This window comes from Haemorhous mexicanus, chromosome Z (assembly GCF_027477595.1).
Source record: "Haemorhous mexicanus isolate bHaeMex1 chromosome Z, bHaeMex1.pri, whole genome shotgun sequence".
Lineage (NCBI taxonomy): Eukaryota > Metazoa > Chordata > Aves > Passeriformes > Fringillidae > Haemorhous > Haemorhous mexicanus.
In genome coordinates, this window is record NC_082381.1 from 89,018,492 (window position 1) to 89,043,724 (window position 25,233).

At 48.1% G+C, this 25,233-nt stretch overlaps 3 protein-coding genes across 5 annotated transcripts in view; 1 reads left to right on the forward strand and 2 right to left on the reverse strand.

Annotated features, from left to right (window-relative positions):
- Nucleotides 1-2,970, reverse strand: part of MYO5B (myosin VB) — a 151,511-nt gene extending 148,541 nt beyond the window's left edge. For both annotated transcript variants that reach the window (XM_059837080.1, XM_059837079.1), the window contains exon 1: nt 2,835-2,970. In XM_059837080.1, the coding sequence (XP_059693063.1) occupies nt 2,835-2,861 (27 nt within the window). In that variant the 5' untranslated portion in view covers nt 2,862-2,970. The remainder of the gene's footprint in view (nt 1-2,834) is intronic.
- LOC132322555 (myosin heavy chain IB-like) lies at nt 2,203-2,844 on the forward strand. The gene is made up of 2 exons (XM_059837081.1): nt 2,203-2,387; nt 2,528-2,844. Exons 1-2 carry the CDS (start codon nt 2,285-2,287, stop codon nt 2,842-2,844), a joined length of 420 nt encoding a protein of 139 aa, XP_059693064.1. The 5' UTR covers nt 2,203-2,284.
- A 5,185-nt stretch (nt 2,971-8,155) lies between the features above and the next one.
- CFAP53 (cilia and flagella associated protein 53) lies at nt 8,156-24,744 on the reverse strand. Of its 2 annotated transcripts, none has more exons than XM_059836557.1 (8): nt 24,594-24,744; nt 23,261-23,490; nt 20,886-21,062; nt 15,095-15,311; nt 11,997-12,215; nt 10,799-11,015; nt 10,247-10,349; nt 8,156-8,830 (listed from the first exon to the last, which is right to left on the reverse strand). In XM_059836557.1, exons 1-8 carry the CDS (start codon nt 24,696-24,698, stop codon nt 8,656-8,658), a joined length of 1,443 nt encoding a protein of 480 aa, XP_059692540.1. In that variant the 5' UTR covers nt 24,699-24,744; the 3' UTR covers nt 8,156-8,655. The 2 variants fall into 2 exon arrangements, with proteins under 2 accessions (XP_059692540.1, XP_059692539.1); XM_059836556.1 differs by having other exon boundaries at nt 15,008-15,311; nt 24,594-24,743.
- Nucleotides 24,745-25,233: the final 489 nt, after the last annotated feature.

The window sequence follows — 25,233 nt, forward strand, 5'->3', positions numbered from 1 at the left end:
CAATAGCCTGTGGGATCAATAGGCTCTCAGCAAGACAGCTGTACTGAGCCTGGATCACCTTCCTCCCCCTCCTCTGCTCCCCACAAACAGCCTCACCTGCCAGCAGAGGCCCAGGAGGCATCACCCCTGCACCTGGGCTGTCACCTCTGCCCCTGGGCATCACCCCTGTCCCTGGGCTGTCACCTCTGCCCCTGGGCATCACCCCTGCCCCCTGGGTTAGGGCCCTGGGCATCACCCCTGCCCCTGGGTTAGGGCCCTGGGCTGTCACCTCTGCCCTGGGCATCACCACTGTCCCTGGCCTGTCACCCCTGCCCCTGGGCATCACCCCTACCCCTGGGTTATGGCCCTGGGCTGTCACCTCTGCCCTGGCCATCACCCCTGCACCTGGGCTATCACCTCTGCCCCTGGGCATCACCCCTGCACCTGGGTTAGGGCCCTGGGCTGTCACCTCTGCCCCTGGGCATCACCCCTGCCCCTGGGCTGTCACCTCTGCCCCTGGGCATCACCCCTGCCCCTGGGTTAGGGCCCTGGTCTGTCACCCCTGCCCCTGGGCTGTCACCCCTGCATGGAGCTGACCTGCAGGTGAGCTCCAGGACCGAGCCCAACACATCCCCTTTGCCTCAGGGACTCTGCAGCCTCCAGCACCACCAGGCTCAGCACCTCCAGGCTGTTGGGTTTGTTGTGGGTTTTAAGCCTTCTTTGATCTTCTTCTTGTACTCTCAAAGTCACAGGAAACATTTCTCCTGCTGCTTCAAAGGCCAGAGCTGGCACAGGGGCCCCATGCAGCAGACAGCCCAGCAGGACAGTCCTAAATTTCACCATGACTCAGCTGCACAGACAACCCATGTGGGTTCCAGCCCCTGGCCCCACCACCTAAAAATCCAGCTGCATCCCTAGAATGTTCCTGCAAAACTGACAGGCAAACGCAGAAAGGCCAGTGCTGAAACACCTGCTCCCACCAACAAACTTTCTCGTTGTTAAAAATAAACCTAAAATTAACAACACACACAGGTTGCCAGCAAATCCCCCCCACTTCCTCATCAGAAAGTCCCTACACAGCAACAAGATCCCAAGGAATGCCCCAGGGGGAGCTCACACCTGCTCAACAGACCAACAGGAGTATAAACCAAGGCTGCACTAAAAAGTCAACGCGGGTTAGCTACTGCTCATCAAGTCAAAAATCAATTAACCAGGCTGCTTTAATCAGCCCATCAACTGGGCTAGCACAGCACTGGGAGCCAGCCTCCCTCCTCCCCAGGGATGCTTGCCATCACATCCATGCACTCATCCTGAGAGGGGCTGTGGTCGGCATGGCAGAGCTGTTTAGCCGCAGCTTTACTCCTGCTCCTCTCTGGATTTTCCAAGGGGAAAAGATGTTCAAAACTTTGCTTTTGAAGTGCTCCCGAGAAGGATGGAGGTCATCCCGCTCACAGACAGCCCGGCTCAGTCCAGCAGGGCTCCTGCAATGCCCACAGGTTCAGGGGAGATCACTAGATCCACCATTCACCCTGCATCCCTTTGGCGGCCACAGCCCCCGACGTTACATAAAAAAGCTCTTGGCAGAACGAGTTACAGAAGCAGAAATCTGCAGCAAAGTTGAGCCCGGGGGACAGAGAGTGAATCTGGTGCCAATCTGGCAGCACCTCCACGAGCCAACCACGGCCACAGGGAGAATCCAAACCACTAAAACTCTCATTAAGACAACAGATGATGCTGACACTGTCACACAGCAAAGCCTTTTCTGAAGCCAAGCGCTGCTCCCGGAGAGCCCCTGCCCGGCGTTACGGATGTTTCTGACACTCCCGGACCGCGGCTGCCCGCAGCTCTCCCGAGCAGCCCCGGGAGATGCAGAGCGCAGCGAGAGGGCTCTCTCCATCAGAGCGCTCCGAGCCAGGCGCATCTCGCACTGCCTGCGACCAGCTCTTTCATCGGGACAGGTCAATCGGCACAGATCTCTCTGGACACAAACTCCCCCTGGGAAAAGGAGCGGAAAACCCCGAACTGGGTTGGAGGCATCCAGAGCCCGGGCTGCCCTAGGGCTGGGGTTACCCGAGTATCCCACAGACACAAAATAACGACCAAAAAAAAAATAAATAAAAAAAAGCAGAGTGGAAACAGTGTTTTTCTAGTCCAGACCTCAGGCTCTGCTTCAAAAAGAGCACCTGAGCCTCCAATTACCGCCGCGATCACTTTGCAAGAGCAAGCCCTCGGCCTGGGAAGCGTGGGGCCCGCCGGGGCGCGGTGCCCAGCCGGGCCACCAGCCGTGTCACCTTCCCTGGCTGCCATGAGGAAGCGGGCGCGTCCCATCGCACCCCTGCCAAGGGATCTCATCCAGGACTTGTGGAACAAAAAGGGCTCTGGAAACCGGACACCGCGGAAGCGTTTCGGTGAGTTACGGCACTTGTTCTGCGGTTCTGTGATTCCAGGGGCTGCACCTTCCTCCCCCTCCACCCCGGCCTTTAGGAATACAGCAGGGCAGAATTATTCCAGGGGGTCTGGGCAGGCTGACAGTGTTTTGGCCGAGCAGGTGACGGAGCGCACGGAGGGCGAGGCCACCGCCGCGACCCACGGGCGAAGTCCACCCCGCAGCGCGGAGAACCCGGGCGGGGGGAACGCCGGGGGCCCGGGAGGGGTTCGGGAGGGGCCCGGGAGGGGCCCGGACCCGCCGGGGCACGCCGGGGATGCCCGCTCCGCATCCCGCGCACCTGCGGCCGCCGTCCCGGCGGGTGCGGGAAAGTTGCGGGGCCCCTCCCGGGCTGGGAAGCAGCCCCCCCCGAGGGCAGGTGGAGCACGGAGAGGCACCCGCAGAGCCCCCCGCGCCCCTCCCCGCTCACCTTGGTGTAGAGCTGCGCGGCGGACATGGCCGGGGCGGGCGGCGCTAGGCGCGGGGCATGGGGGCGGCGGGCGGCCGGACCGACCGCCGCACGGACACACGGACGCTCCGACACACCGGCACTTCGACCTTTACACCCGCCGCGGCCGGCCGGGAGCGGGCACGGGAAGCGAAGGGAGCGGCAGCGGCAGGAGGAGGAGGAGGAGAAGGAGAAGAAGGAGGAGGAGGAGGAGGAGGAGGCAGCGCCGCTCCGCCTCCGCCGCGCCCCGCTCAGGTATGGGGAGGCTCGGCTCGGCTCCCTTCGGTCCCCTTCGGCTCGGCTTTTATTATTATAATTTCTTTCTCAAAAAAAAAAAAAAAAAAAAAAAAAAAAAAAAAAAAAAAGCTCTTTTTAATAAATATTTTTTCTTCCCCGCCACTTCCGCCGCGGTCCTCGGCATCCCGCCCAGCTCTGGCTGCGCCCCCCGGGCAGGGTCCCCCGGGCAGCGTAGGTTGGTGCTGCGTTTGGGAAGTTTTGCCTTTTATCCATCTTCCTTTCTCACAGAGGAAGAGTAATTAAGCCCCAAGCAGTGCCTCTTGGTGGTTTTCGCGTCTTCGATGGCCCACAGGGCTCTGGGGATCCCCCACACTTTGAGGAGAGAGGGGCGGCATCACTGGGGTGTCCTTTGCCAGGACACACCTGTTCCCGGGACAAGAGCATTGACCTCGTGAGCCCACTGGAAATCAACTCGAGAAATGTGCCAGGGACAGGTTTTTCTCTGTCCTCTGCCTGCAGGTGGGCTTGGGGTCCCACCAGCGTCACAGCTCCTGGGTGCTGCTTGTGTGCCACTCCTACACCGAGGGCAGGAATTCCAACTCCCACAGCAACAGCCAAAAATTGATCCCAGCCCGTCAATCTGTGGCCGTGCTGCTTCCCTCCATCCCACGGGAGCACCCTGTTCTGCAATTCATGCTTATACGGCACTTTCAGAGCCTGAGAAGCAGAATGAAATGCAAAGCGTTCCTAATTAACCACTGCTATTCTTTATCACTCAAGGTATTTTGCATATTAACTGAGCGGGCAGAAGCCACGCTCAGCGGATGCTGCTCGCTGTCACCGCTGTTTACTCATCACTGGGATCCCTCCTGCCGCGGTTTCGGGCTGTGCCACTCTCAGGCACCCACAGCCCTTCCTCACAGTGATCACTGGTGGCATCTCACACTCCGCTCCTTGTCCCCTGCAGGACAAAACTCTTCCCCTCTGACATATTTTCCCTCTTCCACCTCAGGGCATGGCAGGGAGCAGTGCTGATGTGGTGGAAGGACAGCCAGCATTGCAGATTCTTCCCTTTTCTAGCTTTGATATCCTTGATGAATAAAAAAAAAATATTGCAGGTGGGTCTGGCGGGAGTCTGGGAAGGAGGAAGGAAGGGGAGAAAAAAACTGCACCATGTCTAGAAATTGCCCTGGGAAAATTTGACAGCATAATCCCTGCAAAGCCTCCAAGAGAGCTTAGTCAGGCAAACAAAACTTGCTCCTCTCATTTCATTAAATCAGCTGCAGAAACAAAACGTGGGGCGCTGGTGGAATTAGAAGCAAAGCTTTCAGTGAAGCTGGGGTAGCAGTGATAGCCCCGAGGCAAAGCACAGCCATTCCCGTGAAATACCAGCTGGTGTCACATGCGATTCTCCACTAATCTAACACTTTAATTAAACTCAGAAACTGAAAACCCCAAAATACATACAGAATCCCTGAAGTACATCCCAACTGCTGAGTTGCTGGAAATTGTCTCTTCCGGGAGATAGAAGCTTCTTTCCACGTGGGAATCAAAACTTGTGTTGATCAAATTTAACAGGCATGGGCTCTTAAAAAGCAGTTTATGGTACCCCTCTTGCATTCACACACAAGGCACCTTGAGGTAAAATTAACTAAATACCAGGGTTTTTCCCTTTAAGCACAGACAGTGGGTTCTTTACAAGTACAGGATGAGCTGGAGTTCATTTTAAGGTCCTGGCTTTGTCCCTGTGTTGTAGTGACACATGGAGACCCCAGGAACAGATGGATGGATGGATGGACGGACGGACAGGTGATGGCACAGCCCAGTGAGGTGCATCAATTCTGACAGCTCTAAATGTCATCAGAACAGAGCTGGCTGTTGCTAAGTATAACCCCAGGTCCTGAATTTTTGCATGCAAAGATGTCCCAAAGACCTTAAATCTGGGTTTCACTCCTCCTGAGCCACACAGAAGCCACCATGTGCCACATCTGGGCACAATCTGGGGCCTGGCAGAGTCACAATACCCTGGGTTTGGTTGCACTGGCTGTTTCTGCAGCAAGGGTTCCTGCCTGGTTTAAAGTAATGATAAATTATTCCAGGTGATAAAGAGATGAATAATTAACACTCCTGCAAATAGAACTGATTCTGTCCAGAGCCCTGCAGGCCAGCCCCAGGGAGCAGGGACCAAGACAGCACCATGCCACAGGGTGTGGGGAACCACTCCTGAGTCCATCATCTTGTGATGGCCAAAAACACCCCACAGAAAGCCCTGGGGTCAGTAAAAAGTCATTGTAAGCAGATGGGTGCATGTAGAAAAGTCTTAAAGCCTTGGGAGACGCTGAGGATTCAAACCCTGGAGTGAGTGTGGGATGATGTGATCAGGGACTGGCATTCCCAGCCCTGCCACAGGCAAGTCACCCACACGCTCCACACCTCTGCCCTTCCTCTGTAGCCATGACAAATTTAATTAAAAATACTGGGAAGAATGTTTTGCAGAGACCTGGTACGTGTCTAAGAGAAAAGGCTGTGACTGTCAGGTTTCTAAATGCCATTGGTTCTGTCTCTGTGTGGCTCACAGCCCTGGTTCAGGGCAAGCTCAACCCTGGGCCAGGCTTCCCTCACCAGTGGTGTCCCTGCACTCCGGGTTTAATAGCTGGTTTGCCTGCAGGATTGCTCACTGGGGCAGGAAATGCCACAGGATTTCAGGAGCAGCAGCTAATGCTCCAGAGGTTCCCGATACCTGCAAGCCACAATTCCAGCTGAGTTTGGCACCTACAAGCCACAATTCCAGCTGTTTGACTCGTTACTGACCTGTAAGTCAGAGGTGAAACGTGAGCACTGGCCCGAGGCAGGCAAAGGCACCACCGAGCTTTGCAGCACGTTCTGCTTGGTGCCCTTTTTACTCAGTTTACTGCAAGGAGATCCAAGGAGCTGGAAGAAGATGGAAATCTGGAGGATTTAGAAACCCTTCAGTCTTGAGAGAGAAAATCGTTCTTACGGCATCACTCGCTGCTGGGGACAGCAAGCAGGTGCCTCTCAAGGAGGCTCTGACCCAGCCAGCCTCACCAGTTCTTCTGGACCAACCTGAATCCTGTAAGGCACTTGGCAGCAACGGGCTCAGCCCCAGCAACACGCTCACCCACCAACAGCTTTGTCTCACAAGAGTTTGGTTGCCCGTTATCCCATGGGAATTCACTCCTGCTGAAGGCAAACTCCTTCCAGTCTGATCTTTTAATCTTGTGCAGACCTCATGTTCGTTGCAGAGGAAATTTGCCTCCAGGAGCAGGAGCTCAGACACTCTATAAATGTTTGATAGCTCTGACCACCTCTTCTGAGTTATTATTTTATTAAAAAAGGAGATTTATTATGGTTCTGGATGACTTGAATTCACAAAACTCACCAATGTGGTATTTTTTTTATCTCTCATATCAGGTATACCCAACAAATGTCACAGCCTTTAATAACATGCTTTAATTAATCCTGGAATTCTGGATGTGCTATTATCTTCATTTTTCAAAGGGAGGTCACAATAGTAAAGGAAAATCTACATTGCTTGCACGGGCTACTCCAGGAGTCTGCAGCAGACCAGGAAATTAATCTCTTAATCATTCTGCCAATTTGACTCCGTGGTGGGAGCACAGACCTGTGACTACCTCAGCTCTCTGCATTGATGAAACTATTTCCTTTATCTGGGGTGGCCTGTCCTACCTGCAAAACAGAAGCAGCTCTGATGTCCTCTGGGCAGCTTTGGAGATGGCTGCTGAAAAGGGCTCGACATCCTGGCCACCAGCCTACCTCTCCCAGCCTGAAGCTTCATCTTTCTGGAAGCTTCCTTCCTCAGTACCTGTAGGACAAGCCCTGTTTGGATCCAAGGAATCCAAGGAACAAGCCTTGAGAGGCACTGCTCTGGTCTGTCTGGCTCCCTGCCAGGATGGAAAGAGTTCCAGTGGACTTGTCTCTCTCCCATCTGGTGACTCAGGAAGTTTTGTCTGTAAGTAAGGATAAAATCCCACCACTCTCCTTTTGCCCTCAGCAGGGCCAGATTCTTCCAGCACTTACAGCCAGAATCAGCTGGGTTGCTGAAAGACCACTGGCACTGTTTCAGATTAACACATCTCCACCTGGCCTTTTTCTCCACAGGGGGCTAAAAAGCTTTTGTCAACTTGGTGTCTGCTTTAAACCAAGAGGACACAACTTTGCAGGGTGTTTGTTCCCGGTTTGCTCCAAGATGTCTGGGATCTGGGGCTCCTGAGCTCTGATCCCAGTGATTTATCAGCACCTCTGTGCATCCATTCACATTCTCACAGAACAAAAGCAACAAAAACACAACTTGGTTTGCCAACAGGGAGCCACACTCTGAAAAGGAGGGTGGGAGGACAAAAGTGGCAGAGCAAGTGCTTAGTGAAAAATGGAAGTTTTGGGAAAAAACAGGTGAAAAAGCAGGAGCTGGAGGAAAGATGGCAGAAGCTGAAAGGCTGAAGGAGAGAGTAACAGCTGCAGATAAGCAGCAGCAACAAAGATTCATATGGAAAAATGAAAAAAAGAACTTAAAACATTTTCAAATGCCACGAAGTCTATGAGCAAGAACGGACGAGAGGTTTTACATGGGTTCTTCACTTCCCTGCTCTCAATAGGACAGAGGAAAAACTAAAGAAAGACATAGCAAGGAGCTGGTCAAGGGCAGCACCATGGGGAGCAGCTGGGTCACCCCTACCCGTGCTCCTCATGTCACCCACTGCTCCTCCTGCAGCAGGGCCAAGCTGGTGTGGGGACCGAGAGGCCAGCGAGGTGTCCCTGCTCCCCACTGCCACCAGCACCGTCCTGGGGACATCCAGCCAGCTTCTGTGCTGCTGTCTTAAATTATGGTGGTGTGCTCCAGCCCCCACTCCATGTGTTCAGTGTGGTGATCCAGGGAAGGCCAGAGAGGCAGAGGTGCCATGAATATTATAGAGAACAAACCTTTTTACAAGGTTTATTCTAACCTCACCTCAAACTTTAGCCCTGCAAACTTAATTCTGCCCAAGCAGAGGACACACAGACTTGGGACTCCAGTATTGCACAGATCATTCAAAGAATATCAGCTTTTTAATGTTCAACCCACAGTAAAATACATTCAGAGTTTTATACTTGGTATCTAAATACAAAGAAAATATTTTTGCAAATGTTTTCAGTTTGAAAGACATTTTAATAAAGGTTTACTGAAAGTTTTCTACAATTTTTCTTTTTGCAGATTAAAAAGAATACCTGTGCATTGTTCATGTCACAATAATACACTATTAAATTGTAGAGGGCAGACAGCATCCTTAAATTAAAATGTCAAGCACTTTGGATTGGATCAGATTTGTAAACAAAAAAAAAAACTATGGGGAAAAAATCAACTTCAAAATACTATGTTTCTTGTAATTTCCAATTAAATGTTTTGAGTATCACAGTGGAGAGAGTTCTTCCAACTCAAATCAGGCGTAAGCATCCTAAGAAAATGTTTTTAAAGGCAACTGAGTGAGCTAAATACCAAAGGGATGCCCTTAAGAGTCAGGCATTAGTGCTTTTTCTGCAGTGGGGGGCTTTACTTGTTGGGCATTGACAGAATGAACTGTATCTTTTCTTGGTACTGTCTCTCTGCTTCCATATTTGATTCCTCTTCTTTCTTCCTCTTCTCTTCCTCAGCTTTTTGGAGCCACTGTTGATAGGCAATTTGAGTTGTGAGCTGGTCTCTGTACTCTTTGGCCTTCCGTGCTTTTCTGGAAATGCCAAATGAATAGGTTATTTAAGCAGTGTGGGTAAAAAGAATAAACTTTATTATTATTATCATTATGTAACCTGTTAGCATTCGAGCTTAGACTAAAGAACCATTCAAAGCTCCTTTCAGCAGTTAAGAATAACTGCCACTATTAAGCAAATGCTGCATGCTAACCTTATGTTCTGCAGAGAGTTAACTGCACTCTGTTGTGTCCTGTAGAGCAGACTGTAAAACTGGTGCTTGACCAGAAAGAGGGAAGGAACAACTCCTTGTATCAGCATGCCCTCCATGCTCCTCACAGCCGCGGTGAGAGGACAGAGGATGGGGGTGCTGGGTCTCAGTCTGTCCCTGGCTTGGGCTCAGTGCTGCTGCTGACACCCATCCTCACCCTCCTGCTGAGAACAACTCCCTGCTGCACTGATATTGCTGGAAGTGGCTGTCAGGAGAAATCAATCTTCACCAAACCTCAGGACTCGAGTACTGCTTTTAGTCCCCTCTGGAGAAGCACAGGAAGTCTTACGTGCTCAGGCCTTTCTGGTGCAGGAGTCAGACACTTGAATGCCAACAGAGTAGTCAGGACTTGTGCACTAACTCAACAGAGCTGAGCTACAAACCCTTCCTGACACTGCTGAGTGCCATCTCTGCTAAGTGGAGCATATCCCAGCTGGAGCCCAGCGTGTTTCCTTCACAAGGGTGACACTTCTGCCACAGCCAGGAGATTGTTCCCAATACAGCCCTCAGAGAACACAACAGATACCGGCTCAGGAAGAAGCTACTTATGTCCCACGGACAAGAGTGGAGAAAGGGCAGGAGTACAAAAGGGGAGTAAGCGAGATAAGGCCCTTTGCCCAAGGCTTTGCATGACACCCAGAGGAACATTCCAGCTACTGCGTGTAAGGCTCTGCTCATCCAGAGGCACTAGGGAGAGCTCTGTGCAGCTGGGGTTATGTGCTCTAGCCTGGTGTCCCGGTGGCTGACACAGCGCTGTTCAAGGGATGTCTGTGGGTGGAGTTTAGCAATAAGCCCGGACACACTTGCTCTCCTGGGGCAGGAACAAACAAACCTTTCATTAATCCTCCTCCCCAGACTTCTGCCACTTGTAACAACAGCTCAGAGTATGAGGGGATGTGTTTAGGAATATGACTGATGTAAGTCACATGATGATCAAAAACACCAACACAAGGATATGTACCACTATCTTCTGAGGTCAGAATTAATGACTTAATACCAGCTGCAGTATCACAAGTCTGCTCTTGGGCAGTTTGGAACTGATAAGGTACGTGGTGGGAAAGCTTCTCTAAATAGAAAGAAGTCCACCCTGTGTTCTAGATTTATCAGAAAAAAAATAAACAGCTCTCTCACAAGTTTAAAAGATTGATCTGCAAAGGAATGACCCGATGACATGGAAGAAAAATACCTTATACGTTCTTCTTCTTCTTCATATTCAAATTTTCTGACTAGTTCAGCCATTGCCTTCCTCTCTTCAGCAATCTCTATTTTTCTCTCTTCTTTTTTCTGCACTGGAAAACAAAACCAGAAATCCTTTTAGAAGGTAACAGCTCTGCTGAGCTTGAAGGGACAGTGAGACTGCATTTGGGCTAAGTAGCCTAAATAGTAGGTTTGAGTTTTGTTGTTTCTGAAGTGCCACACAAACAACAGCAAGTGTATTCCCAGCTTATTTATTTTTCATCCACTCAGAACTGGAAAGTTTTCACATTCAGGGCTTCATAACAATATAACTAATGACAATGACCATTTGCCCATGCAATCCTCACTTTACTAGGCTTTGCTCTGGTGGTGGCAATGGGGAATTAGTGTAAGGAATGCCTGTAGGAGTGCATTTTGGGAACAGGTTCAGGGAGGGTGACATTGCTGTCCACTCTGTCACACAGTGTGTGCTGGGGCAGATGCTGTTCCCACCAGCAGGGTGTTGAACTGCCTCTGCCCAAAAGTGTGTTCAACCACTTACACTTCTCCTCCATCTGCATCTGCCTTGTGTTCATGACATCTCTCAGCAGGTGAAATCGGGCCTCCCTCTCTTGTTTCAGTTTCTCAACCCTCTCAGCCCAAACCTTATCCCTCTCTTCCTTGAAGATCTTCTCATCCTCTCTTTCTTGCTCCTTCTCCCTCCTCAGCTGTTCAGCCAGATGATCCAGATAAGTAAGCTGCTCCTTCAACAGTGTTTGCTGCAAACACAGAGATGTTTGCAGATGTGAGTAAATTAGTTCAAAAAAACCTTTCAAACCCTGAAGAAAAGAGACCATTCCAAAACCTGCCAGGGGAAAGAACTGCTCAGAATCCTCTACCTGGCCAGACCACAGGACAAACACACAGTGATCCCTTTACCCATAGCAGCTCAGCTGCCTACAACACACCCATTTTACAGACTTCACACAGCTGACCAGGCTACCCCAGTATCACCTGCATTAAATATAATAATGTAACATAATATAATATATATCGGCTCCTGTAATTCTGCAGCAAGGTTTAACATTGAGTTGATACAACTTTCCTAACCTACAGGAGCTTCTAACCACCTCTCTCCTGGGTCCTAAAAACTCTGAGAGTCATTTGCATGCTGAAGTTGGACAATCTACTTGTTTTAACTTCAGGAAATGACAGACATGTCCATTGATTCATGGCATCTCCAAGAAATAAAACATGAGAGTTTGCATCTATCTATATATGGTTTTTAAATAATTTAAATTTTTTAGTATTCATTAATTACAACAAGGTAAATATTTCCTTTCTTCTGCAGTTACAAATACTTACTACCTCAGGTCCATGAAACAAAAAATAGTTTTCCAGCCTCTATTATGTCCATGCAGTGTAAGGAAGATAAAGCTCAGGTGATTTATATACAATGAAGTCAGCATGGAGGGACAAAATTCCAGGATTTTCTGAGAGCCCCCACTTCATTTATCCAGCTTGGTAGCCTTGCTGATTGCAAAGCAGGCTTTAGAGTGCTGTGGTTTTAACAGCTAATGGGCTTCTGCAGAGCTACAGGGTGCTGGCAGGAGGAGAGGCAGCAGGCTGCTCAAGAAAAGAATTATCTCATTCAGGGAGAAGGGCTTGTGTCTGTTCTCTGTTACCCTGTGCAGTTCACAGGGCCACAGAACTGGCCTACATGAGGTATTGCCCCCCAAGCTCACAATGAAACACCTTACTTTTTTATTTCTTATCTTCTCATATTCCTTGTCGGTGTTGTCAAAATCATTTTCCAAGATCACCTTCTCTTCAGCAAGTTGGATTTGTTTTTCTGCATCAAGATGCTTCTGCCTGTCCTGTACTGCTTTGAGCCACATCTCCCTGCATTCCTTCTGCTGATATCGCTTCTTCCTCTCAAGGTCTTCAGTTTCTTTCCTTAACTGGTGCAGCTCTTTTTCCTACACGGATAAAAGTAGCCAGCTTGCAAAATCACTGTGTAACTTCCAACTAAGTGGTGGCTAGAGTTAATTTATTGCAACATTGAAGAGAAAAGCCTTGCTGGCAACACAGAATTAGTGTCATCCACTAGACCTGGTAAACCCTGAACATTTTAGTATATCATTCACTAGAATTCAGGATTTCTATCTGTAACCATCACATGCAATTCAATATAAAAACACTATTGTGCCTGATATTTTACAAATGTTTCAGACAGATAGACAGAGTAATCTCTTTAGGGAAATCAGTATCATTGCAGCACTTTTGATCTACATCCAGGGGTTCATACACAGCGATAAGCAATGACAAATAACAGGGCCGTGTGTTCCTGCTCTTTCTGTAGATATTCTGCCTGTGTCCTCTGCCTGTGTTGGGTGCTCAGAGCACTGCATCTCTACCAGCCATAAGGCTGCTACCAGTCAGTGATTGTATCTTTGTGTTCCGATGGGCACTTAATGAATTTCCATGATTTCTAATCATCCCACTTCATATTGGAAAGAACTTTATATTCCACTTCATTTTGGAAAAACGTGCGGTGAAACTGACTTCTTAAAAAAGAGACAATGACAAATTGGAAATCCATATTTGTGATCAAATAGGTATTTGTATATTCAAGATTATTTAGACACAAAAAAAAAATTCAAATGTAGCATCAATAAGTAATTCATAAGCATAATTTCTGGACATCTTGCAATTGAATGCGTGTATAAGCACAACTGCACTGAAACATAGCCATAACACAGTATGTGACCAGCATTAGCACTGTATTATCTCAGAAATCATGCTTCAGCTGTCTCTAAGGCACACAGATTTTTGTTAACTTGTTTTTAAATTAAATGTCTCTTTTGTAATGTGAATGAGTCTTTAAAAATGCCTTAGCAGGTTTGTCATAAACAGCATGTCTAATCTTTCCATAGGGAAGCAGAAGTTGCACTCCCTAACAAACATCCCTTTTTATGCTGGACATAAAGCACCCACAGGTTCTGGCAGTATTTCAGAGGCAAAGCTGACTTTGTATCTGCCTGAACTGTCAAATTCACTTTCAGAAGCTGGTGAAACAGCTTTGAAACTCAATATATATAATTTGAGGAATAGCATTAGAAATCCAAAAAGCTTTGAACAGCAAAGGTGGAAAGAAAGCAGAAATAGTGAGCAGTCTGCTGTGCAAGCTGGCACATGCCTTTGGATGAATCTGACATCAGTGAAGCTGTGTGAGAGCAGCCAAGGATGGGATCCATGAAAGCTTGTTCATTGGGGGAAAACATCAGAAATGTGCAAAGAAGTGGTTACCAACCACCCTTCTGCAAGCCAGAACCAAAGTGCTATGGCAGAAACTCTTGGCAGTACAGTCAGGATAACATGAAGTCAATCACTTTACAAGAAATCACAATTCTTAAAGGGACAAATAAGACAAAAGGGGAAGGCAGCTAATGTGGGTAATGTAGCTAAAGCAAAAACTGCTGTCTCTGCTTTGTCATCCACTTCTGAGATATCCTGGTGCACACATGTGGTCTACCATGCCAAACATGCAAGTTTTCCTTCACTAAATATTCTATCTTTGTTGCAACAACCAGGAGAATCCTTTATGGACACTTAGCTGTCCATTCACCCAGATGAAACTCCTGGTCATTAGGGGCTGCCAGACTGCAATGAAAAACTTGTAATGAGACCATCTGCCACATCCCTCTTCTGCTGAGAATGGATTACATTGCATTTTCCATACAGAAACTCTCCTTCAAAGAAAACTTTTTTTTTTTTTCCAGAGACTCAACCACTTCACCAGAAATGTATCTCCTTGACAGAGCCCCAGGCTGCTGTCTCCAGGGGAAGATGCAGAGTCTTCTATTTTAATAGTGTTTTTCTGAAAAGGCCAGTTAAGGAGCAGCATTCTTTGCCTGGGAGGTTTGGCAATGCCTTAGAAGTTGTTACAAGAAAATAATTCTATTCTACATGTTTTTAAATAAGCAAAACATTTATCTAGCTTGGAATATTTTCACAGACAGCATTTTCAGAGCTTTAGATTCATTATTGTCTCATTTTTATAAAATGGGGAAGCATATATGATGCCAACACCAGTTTCCAGTGTCTAACAGAGTTTCCTGAGTGATCATTCAGCCTCTACATGTAAATAAATGCAAAATGAAGATTGAGCCTGAGCTAAATAGCCTCCCATAATTCAAAGTCAACACAGAATACGGAACTAGCAAGCCACACTAAAGCCAGCAAAACTACAGCAGGAGAGATGGATAAGAATGATGAGAAAAGAAGGTAGTGGCTGAGCAGTTGGGCCAAGGTAGCCAAATGCCTCCTGTGATGTGAACTCAACAGCAGCCAGGTCTAGCAGGCAAGAGAGCTTAAGTGCTGCTTGCTAATTTGCTAAAAATAAATATATAAAATAAATATTTCAGCTGGGAAACAAGACTCCCCTGCTATCCTTCAGGAACTGGAAATCAAAAAACAACAAAGGTATTTGGCAAAAGCTTTAAAATGTTTCCATTTCCCACAATGCCTCTGAGAGACTGAGTGCCAAAACCCTTTAGAATGCCGAGTTTCAAAAGATGTATTTCCCTCTGTAAACGGGAATGCCTTTGCCACAGCTCTGGAAAAGAGGCTTAGCTTAACAACACAGGCTCAGATACTAATGGTATCAGTGAAGATACAAATAAGGTATGGATTAGTATAAATGTCTAGTAAGCCTATCATTAGAAGGGCCTTCTGCCCAAGCCTGAATGCAGAACACTGTGGAAATTACCAGCCTTTCAGCATCCTGTCTGATCTCCTGCTTCTTCTCCTCTCTGCGAGCGGCATGCACGGCCACCTGGGCTTCACGCACACCCACCATCTCCCGGATCCGCGCTGCCGCCTCCTGCGCCCTCAGCTCCGCTTCCTGGTCCTTAGCCAACTGCTCCTTCTCACAAATCTCTTCCAACTTCCGCTCCTGCATCTTCTCTTCCTTTTTCAGTATCTCCTTCAGAGTCTGCTGGGCCAGCTGGCAGTCACTCAGCTCCTTCTCATTCAGTTTTTTACAGTGTTCGCGATACTCGTGACAGCGGTTTCTGGAAGGCAACATAAAAGTTTTTTTAAAGTCTCAAAACAATAAGCAGGTCTGGAGGTGTGTGGTGAATGAAGGCTCTCGGCTCATCACTGCTCAAAACACAGAAACCCCACACACCAGTTATACTCCTGGTCTGACACTGATTCCTTGTGGAACCCAAGGAACCACAGAGAGCCTGATTTGATGGAGGTTTTGACATTAATGAACTGAAGGATTCGAATTTGTAAAAGAAGCCTGAATCAACTTCCTCACAAGGGGAAATGAAGAGGCAGCAGTGATTTCTGCTCCCTGTGACAGGGACAGGACCCAGGGCAGGGCTGGAGCTGTGCCAGGGAGGGTTAGGTGGGATATCAGGGAAAGGCTGTTCCCCAGAGGGTGCTGGCACTGCCCAGGCTCCCCAGGGATGGGCACAGCCCCGAGGCTGCCAGAGCTCCAGGAGCCTTTGGACAGCACTGCCAGGGATGCCCAGGGTGGGATTGCTGGGGGTCTGTGCAGGGCAGGAGCTGGAATGGGTGATCCTGGTGGGTCCCTTCCAACCTGGGACATTCTGTGAGTGTAAATGAATACGCAATTTATCCACACATTGTATACACAATGAGTATTCTACATGTAGCTGGAACATGGGGGGGTTGTGTGCATATATACCTTTTATTAACATAAAAAACATATGCATGCTACACTTATTCAAACATGTAGGTTGGTCTCTATTCAAATGAAGACTAGAACAGGTTGGTAACTCACCTGAAATCTCATTCATATTCAGAAAATACTGCGACTGTGGAAATGTGGGTTACACGGTTGAGCAGGAACCACTAGAAATTTATTAATTTTTAAAGTGAAGTTCTGTGGGATAATTCAGACAAGTTGCAATAAAAGCCTGGAGAAGCTAGAAAGTCAAACAAGTAATGCAGCTTTCAACTTTCGTTTACTCTCTGCAACTGAGTTGCATATAAAGAGGTAATTTATCTTCAGTTGAAGAGCACTGCTCTAATTGCAGATTCTGCTTTTACTTTTGCAAACAAAGCACTATTGAGATCAACACATGCCATCAAACATTATTTAATTTGAACAATCTGCAAGCACTAATTCTGTTCTATAAACAGGATATAGATTTCATTAAGTCAGACAAAGGTGAAAACCTACAAGTGTGAAGGATGTTTAAGATGTGAGGGTGTGTGACAGACACATGTGAATGCTGTGAAGTGAAAAGATATCTCACAATTTCATGCTGAATCAAACTATCTATGCAGATTATTGCAAAGGTGTTGAGGAATTCACAGAAGATATCACAGGCTGAATCATGAACAACTTCACAGCAGCGGTAGTTACCTGCACAATGTGAAATACTATGACACTACACAAGCTTTAGCTGACTATCCTGTGTAACAAAAATATTAAATATTCATCAGGCAACTACCTCAATGCTATCACCAATCTCCGTATCAGGGTAGTTATTTAATTTTCAGAGCAGAGGTCTCACCACATTTTCTCCCTGCTGGCATTCAACAGTTGCTGCCTCACATTTCCCTGGGGAAAAGGACATCTCTCTGTTCATCCTTTTGGCCAAAGCACCTAGTGCCATGGAGCCTGTGCTGAAAGGTGAAGGGCACTGACACAAACAGAGAAAGGGACAGCACTGTTGTGAAAACATTTTCATTCTGCTTGCCATTTGTTGAACCTGCCCCAGCCTGAACCCCCTGCCCTGGGCTGATCCCCCAGTGTGGGCAGCAGGGCAGGGGGGATTCCGCCCTTGTGCCCCTGGGCTCAGGTGAGACCCCACCTGCAGAGCTGGCCCAGCCCTGGCTCCAACAGCACAAGGACCTGGAGCTGCTGGAGCCAGTGCAGAGGAGGGCACGGAGATGCTGCCAGGGCTGGAGCCCCTCTGCTCTGGAGCCAGCCTGGCACAGCTGGGGCTGCTCACCTGCACAAGAGAAGGCTCCAGGGACACCTCAGAGCCCCTGCCAGGGCCTCCAGGGGCTCCAGGAGAGCTGCACAGGCACTGGGCACAAGGCATGGAGGGACAGCAGCCAGGGAATGGCTTCCCAGGGCCAGAGGGCAGGGACAGATGGGATATTGGGAATGAGGAATTGCTGGCTGGGAGGGTGGGCAGGCCCTGGCCCAGGGTGCCCAGAGCAGCTGTGGCTGTCCCTGGATCCCTGGCAGTGTCCCAGGCCAGGCTGGATGGGGCTTGGAGCAGCCTGGGGTAGAGGAAGGTGTCCCTGCCCACAATAAAGATGACTTTGAAGGCCTCTTCCAACCCAAACCAGTCCATGATGAAATGCTGTAGTTCAGAGCCAGTGCAGGCTGGTGAAAAGGGACGGTTGTTTTTACCTCTTGGACAAGACAGTAACCTCCAGACCACTGTTTAACTCAGCAATAAAAGCAGAGAGCAGCACAGGGATGTGCCTGCCATGAGCCATGGCACATTCCAAGGAGCACCCCTGCTCCCAGCAGGTCATCAAACGTACTGCGTCATTGATGGCTTTCTTATGTTTCACCACTGGAATCTATCTTTCATCTCCTGGGTGGGAGTTAGTGGTGATGAAAGACCACAACACTAATTAGTATTCATGAAAAACATATTTCTCAAATGTTTTGAGGGAAACATGCTATTATTAAGATTCTAAATCTTACTATTATTAAGATTCTACATCTTACAATTAGCAATCACTATACTACCTTAACACAATGGGTTCAAATTTCTCTCAGCATTGAAGGAATAAAGAACTAGTTATTCTTTTCTGTGATTATATACTAATCTGATATTTATTGAATTCCCACAGGAGACTAGAAGTTAATTATAATCAGCATTGTTAGAATTTTAATATAAAATAACCCTGTAATTGCTTGATTTCATCAAAATAATTCCCTCAAAGCAGCTTTTACACCAACCCATAAACATCTGCTCCCCCAGATGGCAGGTTTTCTTCCTCACTTTGCTATCCTAAGCTTCTTAACCTTAAAACTGTGCCTGGATGTGGCTACTTCCCAAAGACAGAACCTCCCCAGTTATTTATTCATTTTATGGCTGCAGCACGATGATGTTGCTGGGATAACATCATTCCCCATATGGATTCTTCTGATGTTACCACAAGAAAGAGGATGTGATCTGTGTTTTATGCAAATTTTAAGACATTGCAGTTTTCTTTTAAGTTACCAATGATGAACATGCCCTCAGGCTAGCACTGGCTGAGTCTCCTCTCAGACAAGGTGTAGCCCTCTCTAAAAATGAATTCCAGCAGGACTCCCATGGTCCAAGCCTTGTCCCCTCTGCCACCTGGTGACAAAGGACTCCCCTGGTTAACATTACTACTGAGAAGCTCTTACACCTGTACCCTCAGGTCATGGCAACCAGCCATAAAAAATAAAAAATGCCTTTTAGTGCTCTGGAATAATGTCTGACAGTATAGGTGCTCCTATACCTCAAGGTTTGAGAATCCATGCCTGGAGCACCTTGCTTGGAGTTAAAGGAAATACAAACAAGTCTGTATCAGGTTTCAGAAAGATATTCAAAAGAGTTGAAAATCCACAGGAAAAGAGAAACAGAAAATCATGTGTGTATCCACCTGCTACTGGATTGACTTGCCAGGGCTCCTGGGTGTGCCCTGGAGTAATCATCTCCAAAGGGGGGCAGGTGTGCAGGAAGAGAATATGTTTTGTACCACTGATAAATAACATTACAAAGTAAAAAATAGCTTTTACTTCATCTTTACCTCATCCTTTTTTATTTCTATTTGTGCATATGTTTTATAATGTACATGATATACCAGTACAGTATATTATTATACACTTATATAGTTGATCAATAAACATATTGGGGTGAATGTTGAAAGTTTTTACAGCTAGGGGGTGGAGTCAGAGGATTGGAGGCCATTGCTCCAGAGGACAGGCTATGACACAATTTACAGACTCTGCCTGTGGATCTTCAGTAAGTATTGTTCTCCTGAGCAGCAAATCCTGCTCCTAGATCTCTGCCTGGCCCAGGATGGTTTAGGAGGAAGAGTAACATCTAACAGCTAAAGAAAAGCCTACCTGGGGCTCCTTAAACAATACAAATACATGCAGATACCCCAAGACTGCCACTCACAACAGCTGTGAGGAGAGATGGTTTTGCTGCCTCTAAATCCTCTGAAACCTCCATCCAGCAGAACACCAGCAGTAAAAGCTCAGCAACACTTTTTAACAGGATGCTGTGTGGTGTGAATATGGCTTAGATCCCACAGCAGAGCGGGAAAGGAAAAAGGACAATAATAGGATGAAATATTCCCATAAGACTGAGTGACCCATAGATCAACAGGGCTACACAAGGAAGACAAAGGACCTAAGACATTAGGACAGGCAACTACAGCATGAAAGTTCAAGTATGTGTCACCAGATGATGCAGTTCACTGGTGTGATTCATTTTGCAATTAAAATATCTAAAATTAGACATCTGAACAAGAATCTGCATATGTGCTAAATTCCTACTCTGATCAATGAGAACCTAATTAAAGTCAGTAGAGGCTGGAGTGCAGTTCAGCTGACAGGGCAGGATAAGCCTGTTTGGGACTGACTTTAGGTTCCTGTAACTGTCCTGATTTTGGTGAAGTTTTGAATAGAACAGGAATGCAGATTCCCAGTGAATATAAAGATATCAACACTGAGACACCTACCTTTAGGTAACATCTCTCTACAAGTACAAAATAAAAGGCACTCCAGCAGCACTCCCACCAAACTATTTTTAAAAGTGAGTTTCAACCAACCAGAACAAACCAGAAGCTGCAAAAGGCAAGGGCCACATTTTCAAACCACCATGAGAAGTTAGGCAGTGTATGCACTTCTAACACCTGTCAAAGTCAATAATCCCCACATTTTAACAAATATTTACCTGTGGAATTAATTAATGTTTATGCACAAGAAAGAGCCAATGTTGATTTTTATCCCCAGCCTGGGCACGCTGAGAAGCAGGTGTTGTAGATTTCACAGTACTGTGGGAGACTGGGAAAAAGACTTCAAATAATCACAATTATTATTTCTTTCATCCCTCCCTCGGAAAACCAGATTTACAAGAATGGGACAGGACAGACTTCATGCCAAGGCCTCAGGTCCTAGTAAGTACCTGCAAGTTACTGCTTTCAGTCTGGAAGACTTGGCACAGAACTTCAGGATGCATTAAACCCTTAGCTGCAGCTGCTACTCTTGAAAAGTCTATATAATAAATAAAATAAATAAATAAATAACACTGTATTTTTGGATAATCTTAACGTTTCAGGAATCTTTAATGACGTATTATCCTAGTAAGCTTGATTTAGGCCAAATTAACCTTCCCTGCAGCCTGTTCACTTCAACAGTATAAAGCTGGAACAGGAATCACAAAAAGGGTTGACTTGGCAGGTGGAAACGCAGGGATGCTCATGTGGGACAAGGAGGACACACTACACTTGCAAGAATTAACTGCTTTGATTTTTTCTGTCTTACTGTTTCAACAACTTTCATCTTTCCTTCCTCAGTTTATTACTGCCATCTTCTTTTTAAATGGTCCCTATATATTTACTTTGGGCAAATTCTCTTTTATAAGCTATTTTTATGGCAATACCTGAACTGTTGCTCTCGTTTTTCAGCTACCACTTGTAGTCTTTCTTGCTCCCTCTTCTCCCTCAGTAATTTTGCTTGTTCCTTCATCTTTACTTCTCTCTGCTGTGCCTTTTCTTCATCTAGTGCATTTACCTCAGCAAGGTGCCTGCTCTCCTCTGCCTCCAGAAAGTCACGGAGCCTGCAATGAAAACATTTGAGTAAAGGCTAAATCAATCCTTCTGTCAAAGGACAAAGTTTTTGTTTATTTGCTATTAACACAAAGTGGGTACTGGGCTCCTTTTAACACCTCTTGCAAATGTCAGAGAAGTGAACATCAGATTTTAACTCAGGATCATTCATGTTGTGTCCATCAAGGGACTCTTACAGCACAACGTGAGTGATCCTGTCTAGGCACAGTCTAAACTCCTGATCTTCCAAACCCACTTTCAAAGCTGCTTTATGACTTCAGTTCCCCATTCATCAAATAATTTTATTTCTCGGACTACATTTGTCACCAGCTGAAAACAATTATATTTTGTACTACGGTTGTCCTTCAGCACAGACCCACAGAATACCGTGAGCTGGAAGGGACCCCCAAGGATCACCCAGTCCAGCTCCTGGCCCTACAGACACCCCAAAAATCCCACCCTGGGCATCCCTGGCAGTGCTGTCCAATGCTCCTGGAGCTCTGGCAACCTCGGGGATCCTGCTGAGTGCCCCACAACTCTCTGGGGGAAGAACCTTTTCCTGATGCCTTCCCTCCTCTATGCATCTATAATTGTATCTTCCCTCAAACGACCTCTTGATATTTTAGCATCACTCTACAAAACACTTCATCCTGAAATATCTTTGATGAGAAAATTATGTCAAATAGGCAGTTTTTAAACACATCATCATTTACTTCCCTGTTAATCCCAGCAATGAGAAACCTGGGGCTACAGAATCCAGAAATCACTGATTTCAGCCCAAATGCCAGAGGGTCTCAGCAGAAATGGCCCTGGGAGTCCCGGCAGACAAGCTGAGCACAGGCCAGTGATGCACCCTTGTGGCAAAGAGAGCCACTGGCACCTTGGGCTGCGGGAGGTGCAGCACTGCAAGCAGGTCCAGGGAGGGCATCCTTCCTCCCGGCACTGCTGAGACCCCACCCCGAGCACTGGCTCCAGCTCCGGGCTCTGCAGCCTGCAAGGACACGGCCTCAGCAGAAGGTGCCAGTGGAGGGACACCTCTCCCAACGGGAGAATTTCTCCTAAAGTTCCTTCTCTCCTGAGAGAGCTGGGACTGTCCAGCCTGGAGAATAGAAGGTGCAGAGGGATCTTACCAATGTACATAAACTCCTGAAGGGAGGGAATGCAGGAAAGACAGACACCTACTGCTCAGTGGTGCTCAGTGGCAGGGCAAGGGGCCACAAATTAAACCACGTGAAATTCCAAACGAACAGAAGAAAACATTTTGTTTTATTTTTACTGGGAGTGTGGTCAGATATTGGACAGGCTGCCCACAGAGATGATTCAGTCTCCATGTGTGGAGACAAGCAAAACCCAAATGGACTCACACACCCCGGGACACCCTGCTCTAGGTGACTCCAGGGTTGGACCAGATCATCTCAGCAGGTTCCTTCTAACCCCAGGGGTTCTGTGGAACCCATGTGCAATTCCCCTGAAGGCACATTAGATCAGGACACCAAACGGATGACCCTCACAGCTACAAAGTCACTTGACATGAAACAGTAACTGAGAAATTAAATCACATTATTTTTTCCAAAGATCAGTACAGCATAGTTCTGTTCTTTACATGGCAGCAATGTGTCTCACCTTTAATATTTTTGAAAGACTTCTAGAAAATTTTAATTTTTTCAGCTGACTGTGCTGCAAAGCATTATTTGTAGGAGTTAAGCAGCAGCTTGAGGAGTTTGCAACAAAACCCTCAGTGACACTGGACTGAGAGAATTTCTGATACTTGGCTACCCAGAGAAGCTGTGGATGTCCACAGCAGTGTAGGTGGATGAGCCCATCCAGCCCAAACCACCCTGGAATTCTATGAATCTGTGCCCCACCTCTGGAAATGTTCCAGGCCAGTTTGGACAAGGCTTGGAGCAACCTGGTCTGGTGGGAGCTGTCCCTGCCAGGGGGCTTGGAACAAGATGAGCTTTAAAGTCCCTTCCAACCCAAATCATTCTATCATTTCATGACTGTACCAAGGTACTCTTCAATCTCTTTAAAAATCAAGCAATGAAAGTGCTATGCTACTACTTCCGCGCTTATCTGCGGCAGACAGGAGGCTCCAAAAAATGCCACCTCAGCTACACAGTTACTGCGTTTGAACACATGCCACCGGGCCGGGCCCTCTGAGCACACACTGAAAACAGCAGGGGCGCTGCCCTGGCTACTTGCTCGATACCTCTGTCTCCTCACTTCGATCTCCTGCAGGTACTGCTGCAGCGTCGCCCGGACCTTCCTCTCAGCAGCACGCTGCATCCATTTGTCCTCGCCGCCCTTGTGCCACTCGCAGACGTTGCGGTAGTGGTGGAACACTCGCAGGTCACGTTCTTGCTCACGCTGCTCCTCCTCCAGCGCCCTCTCAGCCAAAATTGTCTCTTCAACGAGGTCTCTCTTGGTGGGCTTAGCTAGCTGCGAGAGAAAGGAAATGGAGAAAGCGTGGACAACTTCTAGCATCCTTCCAAAGATGTGAAGGGGCCTACAGCGAATCCAGAGATGGATTCTTCATCAGGAGCTATAGTGACAGGACAAGGGAAATGGGTACAAAGTGAAAGGGAAAATTTAAGCTAAAGGTAGGAAGAAATTCTTCTTTGTGAGGGTGGTGAGGTACCCGCACAGGTTTCCCAGAGAAGCTGTGGCTGTCCCATCCCTGGCAGTGCCCAAGGCCAGGCTGGATGGGGTTTCGAGCAACATGGGATAGTGGAAGGTGTCCCTGCCCATGGCAGGGGGTGGCACCAGATGAGCTTTAAGGTCCCTTCCAACCAAAACCATTCATGGGTGAAAATACAGACTATTAGTCTGCATGTTTTTCAGTTGAATTCATGACTGTGCAAGTACCTAACACCAAATGATGAATTCACAGTAATTATGGGGTAATCACAGAATCACTGAGGCTGGAAAAGAGCTCCAAGATCATCAAGTCCCCACCTTGTCACCCAGCCCAGAGCACTGAGTGCCATGTCCCATCCTTCCTTGGACACCTCCAAGGATGGGGACTTCAACACCTCCCTGGGCAGCCTCTTCCAAGGCCTGAACATTTTTTCTGTGAAGAAATTCTTTCTAAATTAGACAAGCCCTGCCTACATCCCCATAGCACCAGGCTCCTCAGGACCCCCAAATACGGCACGGGGCTTGCCAGGACCTCTCACACAGCACCAGGCTCTCCAGAGCCAATCACCCAGCACTGGGCTCCCCGGGACTCCTCACACAGCACCGGGCTCCCCGGGACCTCTCACACAGCACCGGGCTCCCCGGGACCTTCAAACACAGCACCGGGCTCTCCGGGACCTCTCACACAGCACCGGGCTCCCCGGGACCTCTCACACAGCACCGGGCTCCCCGGGACCTTCAAACACAGCACCGGGCTCTCCGGGACCTCTCACACAGCACCGGGCTCCCCGGGACCCCTCCTGGCTGCTCCCAGAGGGTCCCGCCTCAGCCGGCCCCGTTCTGGGGCTCGGCCCCCAGGTCCCCGTAGCTCCCCGGAGCAGAGCAGCCCCGGCGTGGCCCCTCACCAGTGCCACTTCGCCCGGCAGCGGCCCGCAGCCGGTGAACTCCCGGCGTCTCTGGGTGTGAGAGCGGCGAGGGGACTGGGGACGAGGCGGGGGCCGCGCCGCCATGGCGGACGGAGGCGCCGCCGTTGCTGAGGGGACGCGCGCGGGACGGAAGTGGCATCATGGCCGTGGGGGCGCTGAGGGGTATCCGGCACGGCGGGAGCGCTGAGGTGTGTCCCAGTGTTAAAAACGGGACCACACTCCCGGTACTAAAGTGATTTTAGCATTTATGATAATATAAAGGCCTAAAGCATGGGGGACCCGCGGGTCGATTAGGAGCATTTCCGTCGAGGATGCTGCAGCGCCGCCGCTGGGTCTTCTTGAGCAGCGATGTCCCCGATGTTCCAGGTGGAGCGGCACAAATTCACTGGGTCACTTTTCATCCTGTTTTTTGTCCCTCTGGATTGGTTTCTCTTGGGATCCTTTCACTTGCATGAAGGTTTAAGGCTCTTGATTTGCCTATTACAGTTCTGTCCAGGCCGGTTCGTTCAGCTGAGGGGAGGGACGGTGCACTTAGGTGTAATGTGGCACGTTGAGTACCATATTTCTCATAACTACCTGTGAAAAACGCCAATCACTTGTTTTTAAAATTTTAAAGGTT

Bases quoted from the DNA above. Each gene is read 5' to 3' on its own strand.
- LOC132322555 (XM_059837081.1), top strand. From the start codon at position 2,285: ATGAGGAAGCGGGCGCGTCCCATCGCACCCCTGCCAAGGGATCTCATC. The intron at 2,388-2,527 runs GTGAGTTACGGC...TTGGCCGAGCAG, and splicing joins GACACCGCGGAAGCGTTTCG to GTGACGGAGCGCACGGAGGG.
- CFAP53 (XM_059836556.1), bottom strand. From the start codon at position 24,698: ATGGCGGCGCGGCCCCCGCCTCGTCCCCAGTCCCCTCGCCGCTCTCAC. The intron at 23,491-24,593 runs GTGAGGGGCCAC...TTTCTCTCGCAG, and splicing joins TGCCGGGCGAAGTGGCACTG to CTAGCTAAGCCCACCAAGAG. The intron at 10,350-10,798 runs GTAAGTGGTTGA...TTTGTTTTCCAG, and splicing joins GATGCAGATGGAGGAGAAGT to TGCAGAAAAAAGAAGAGAGA.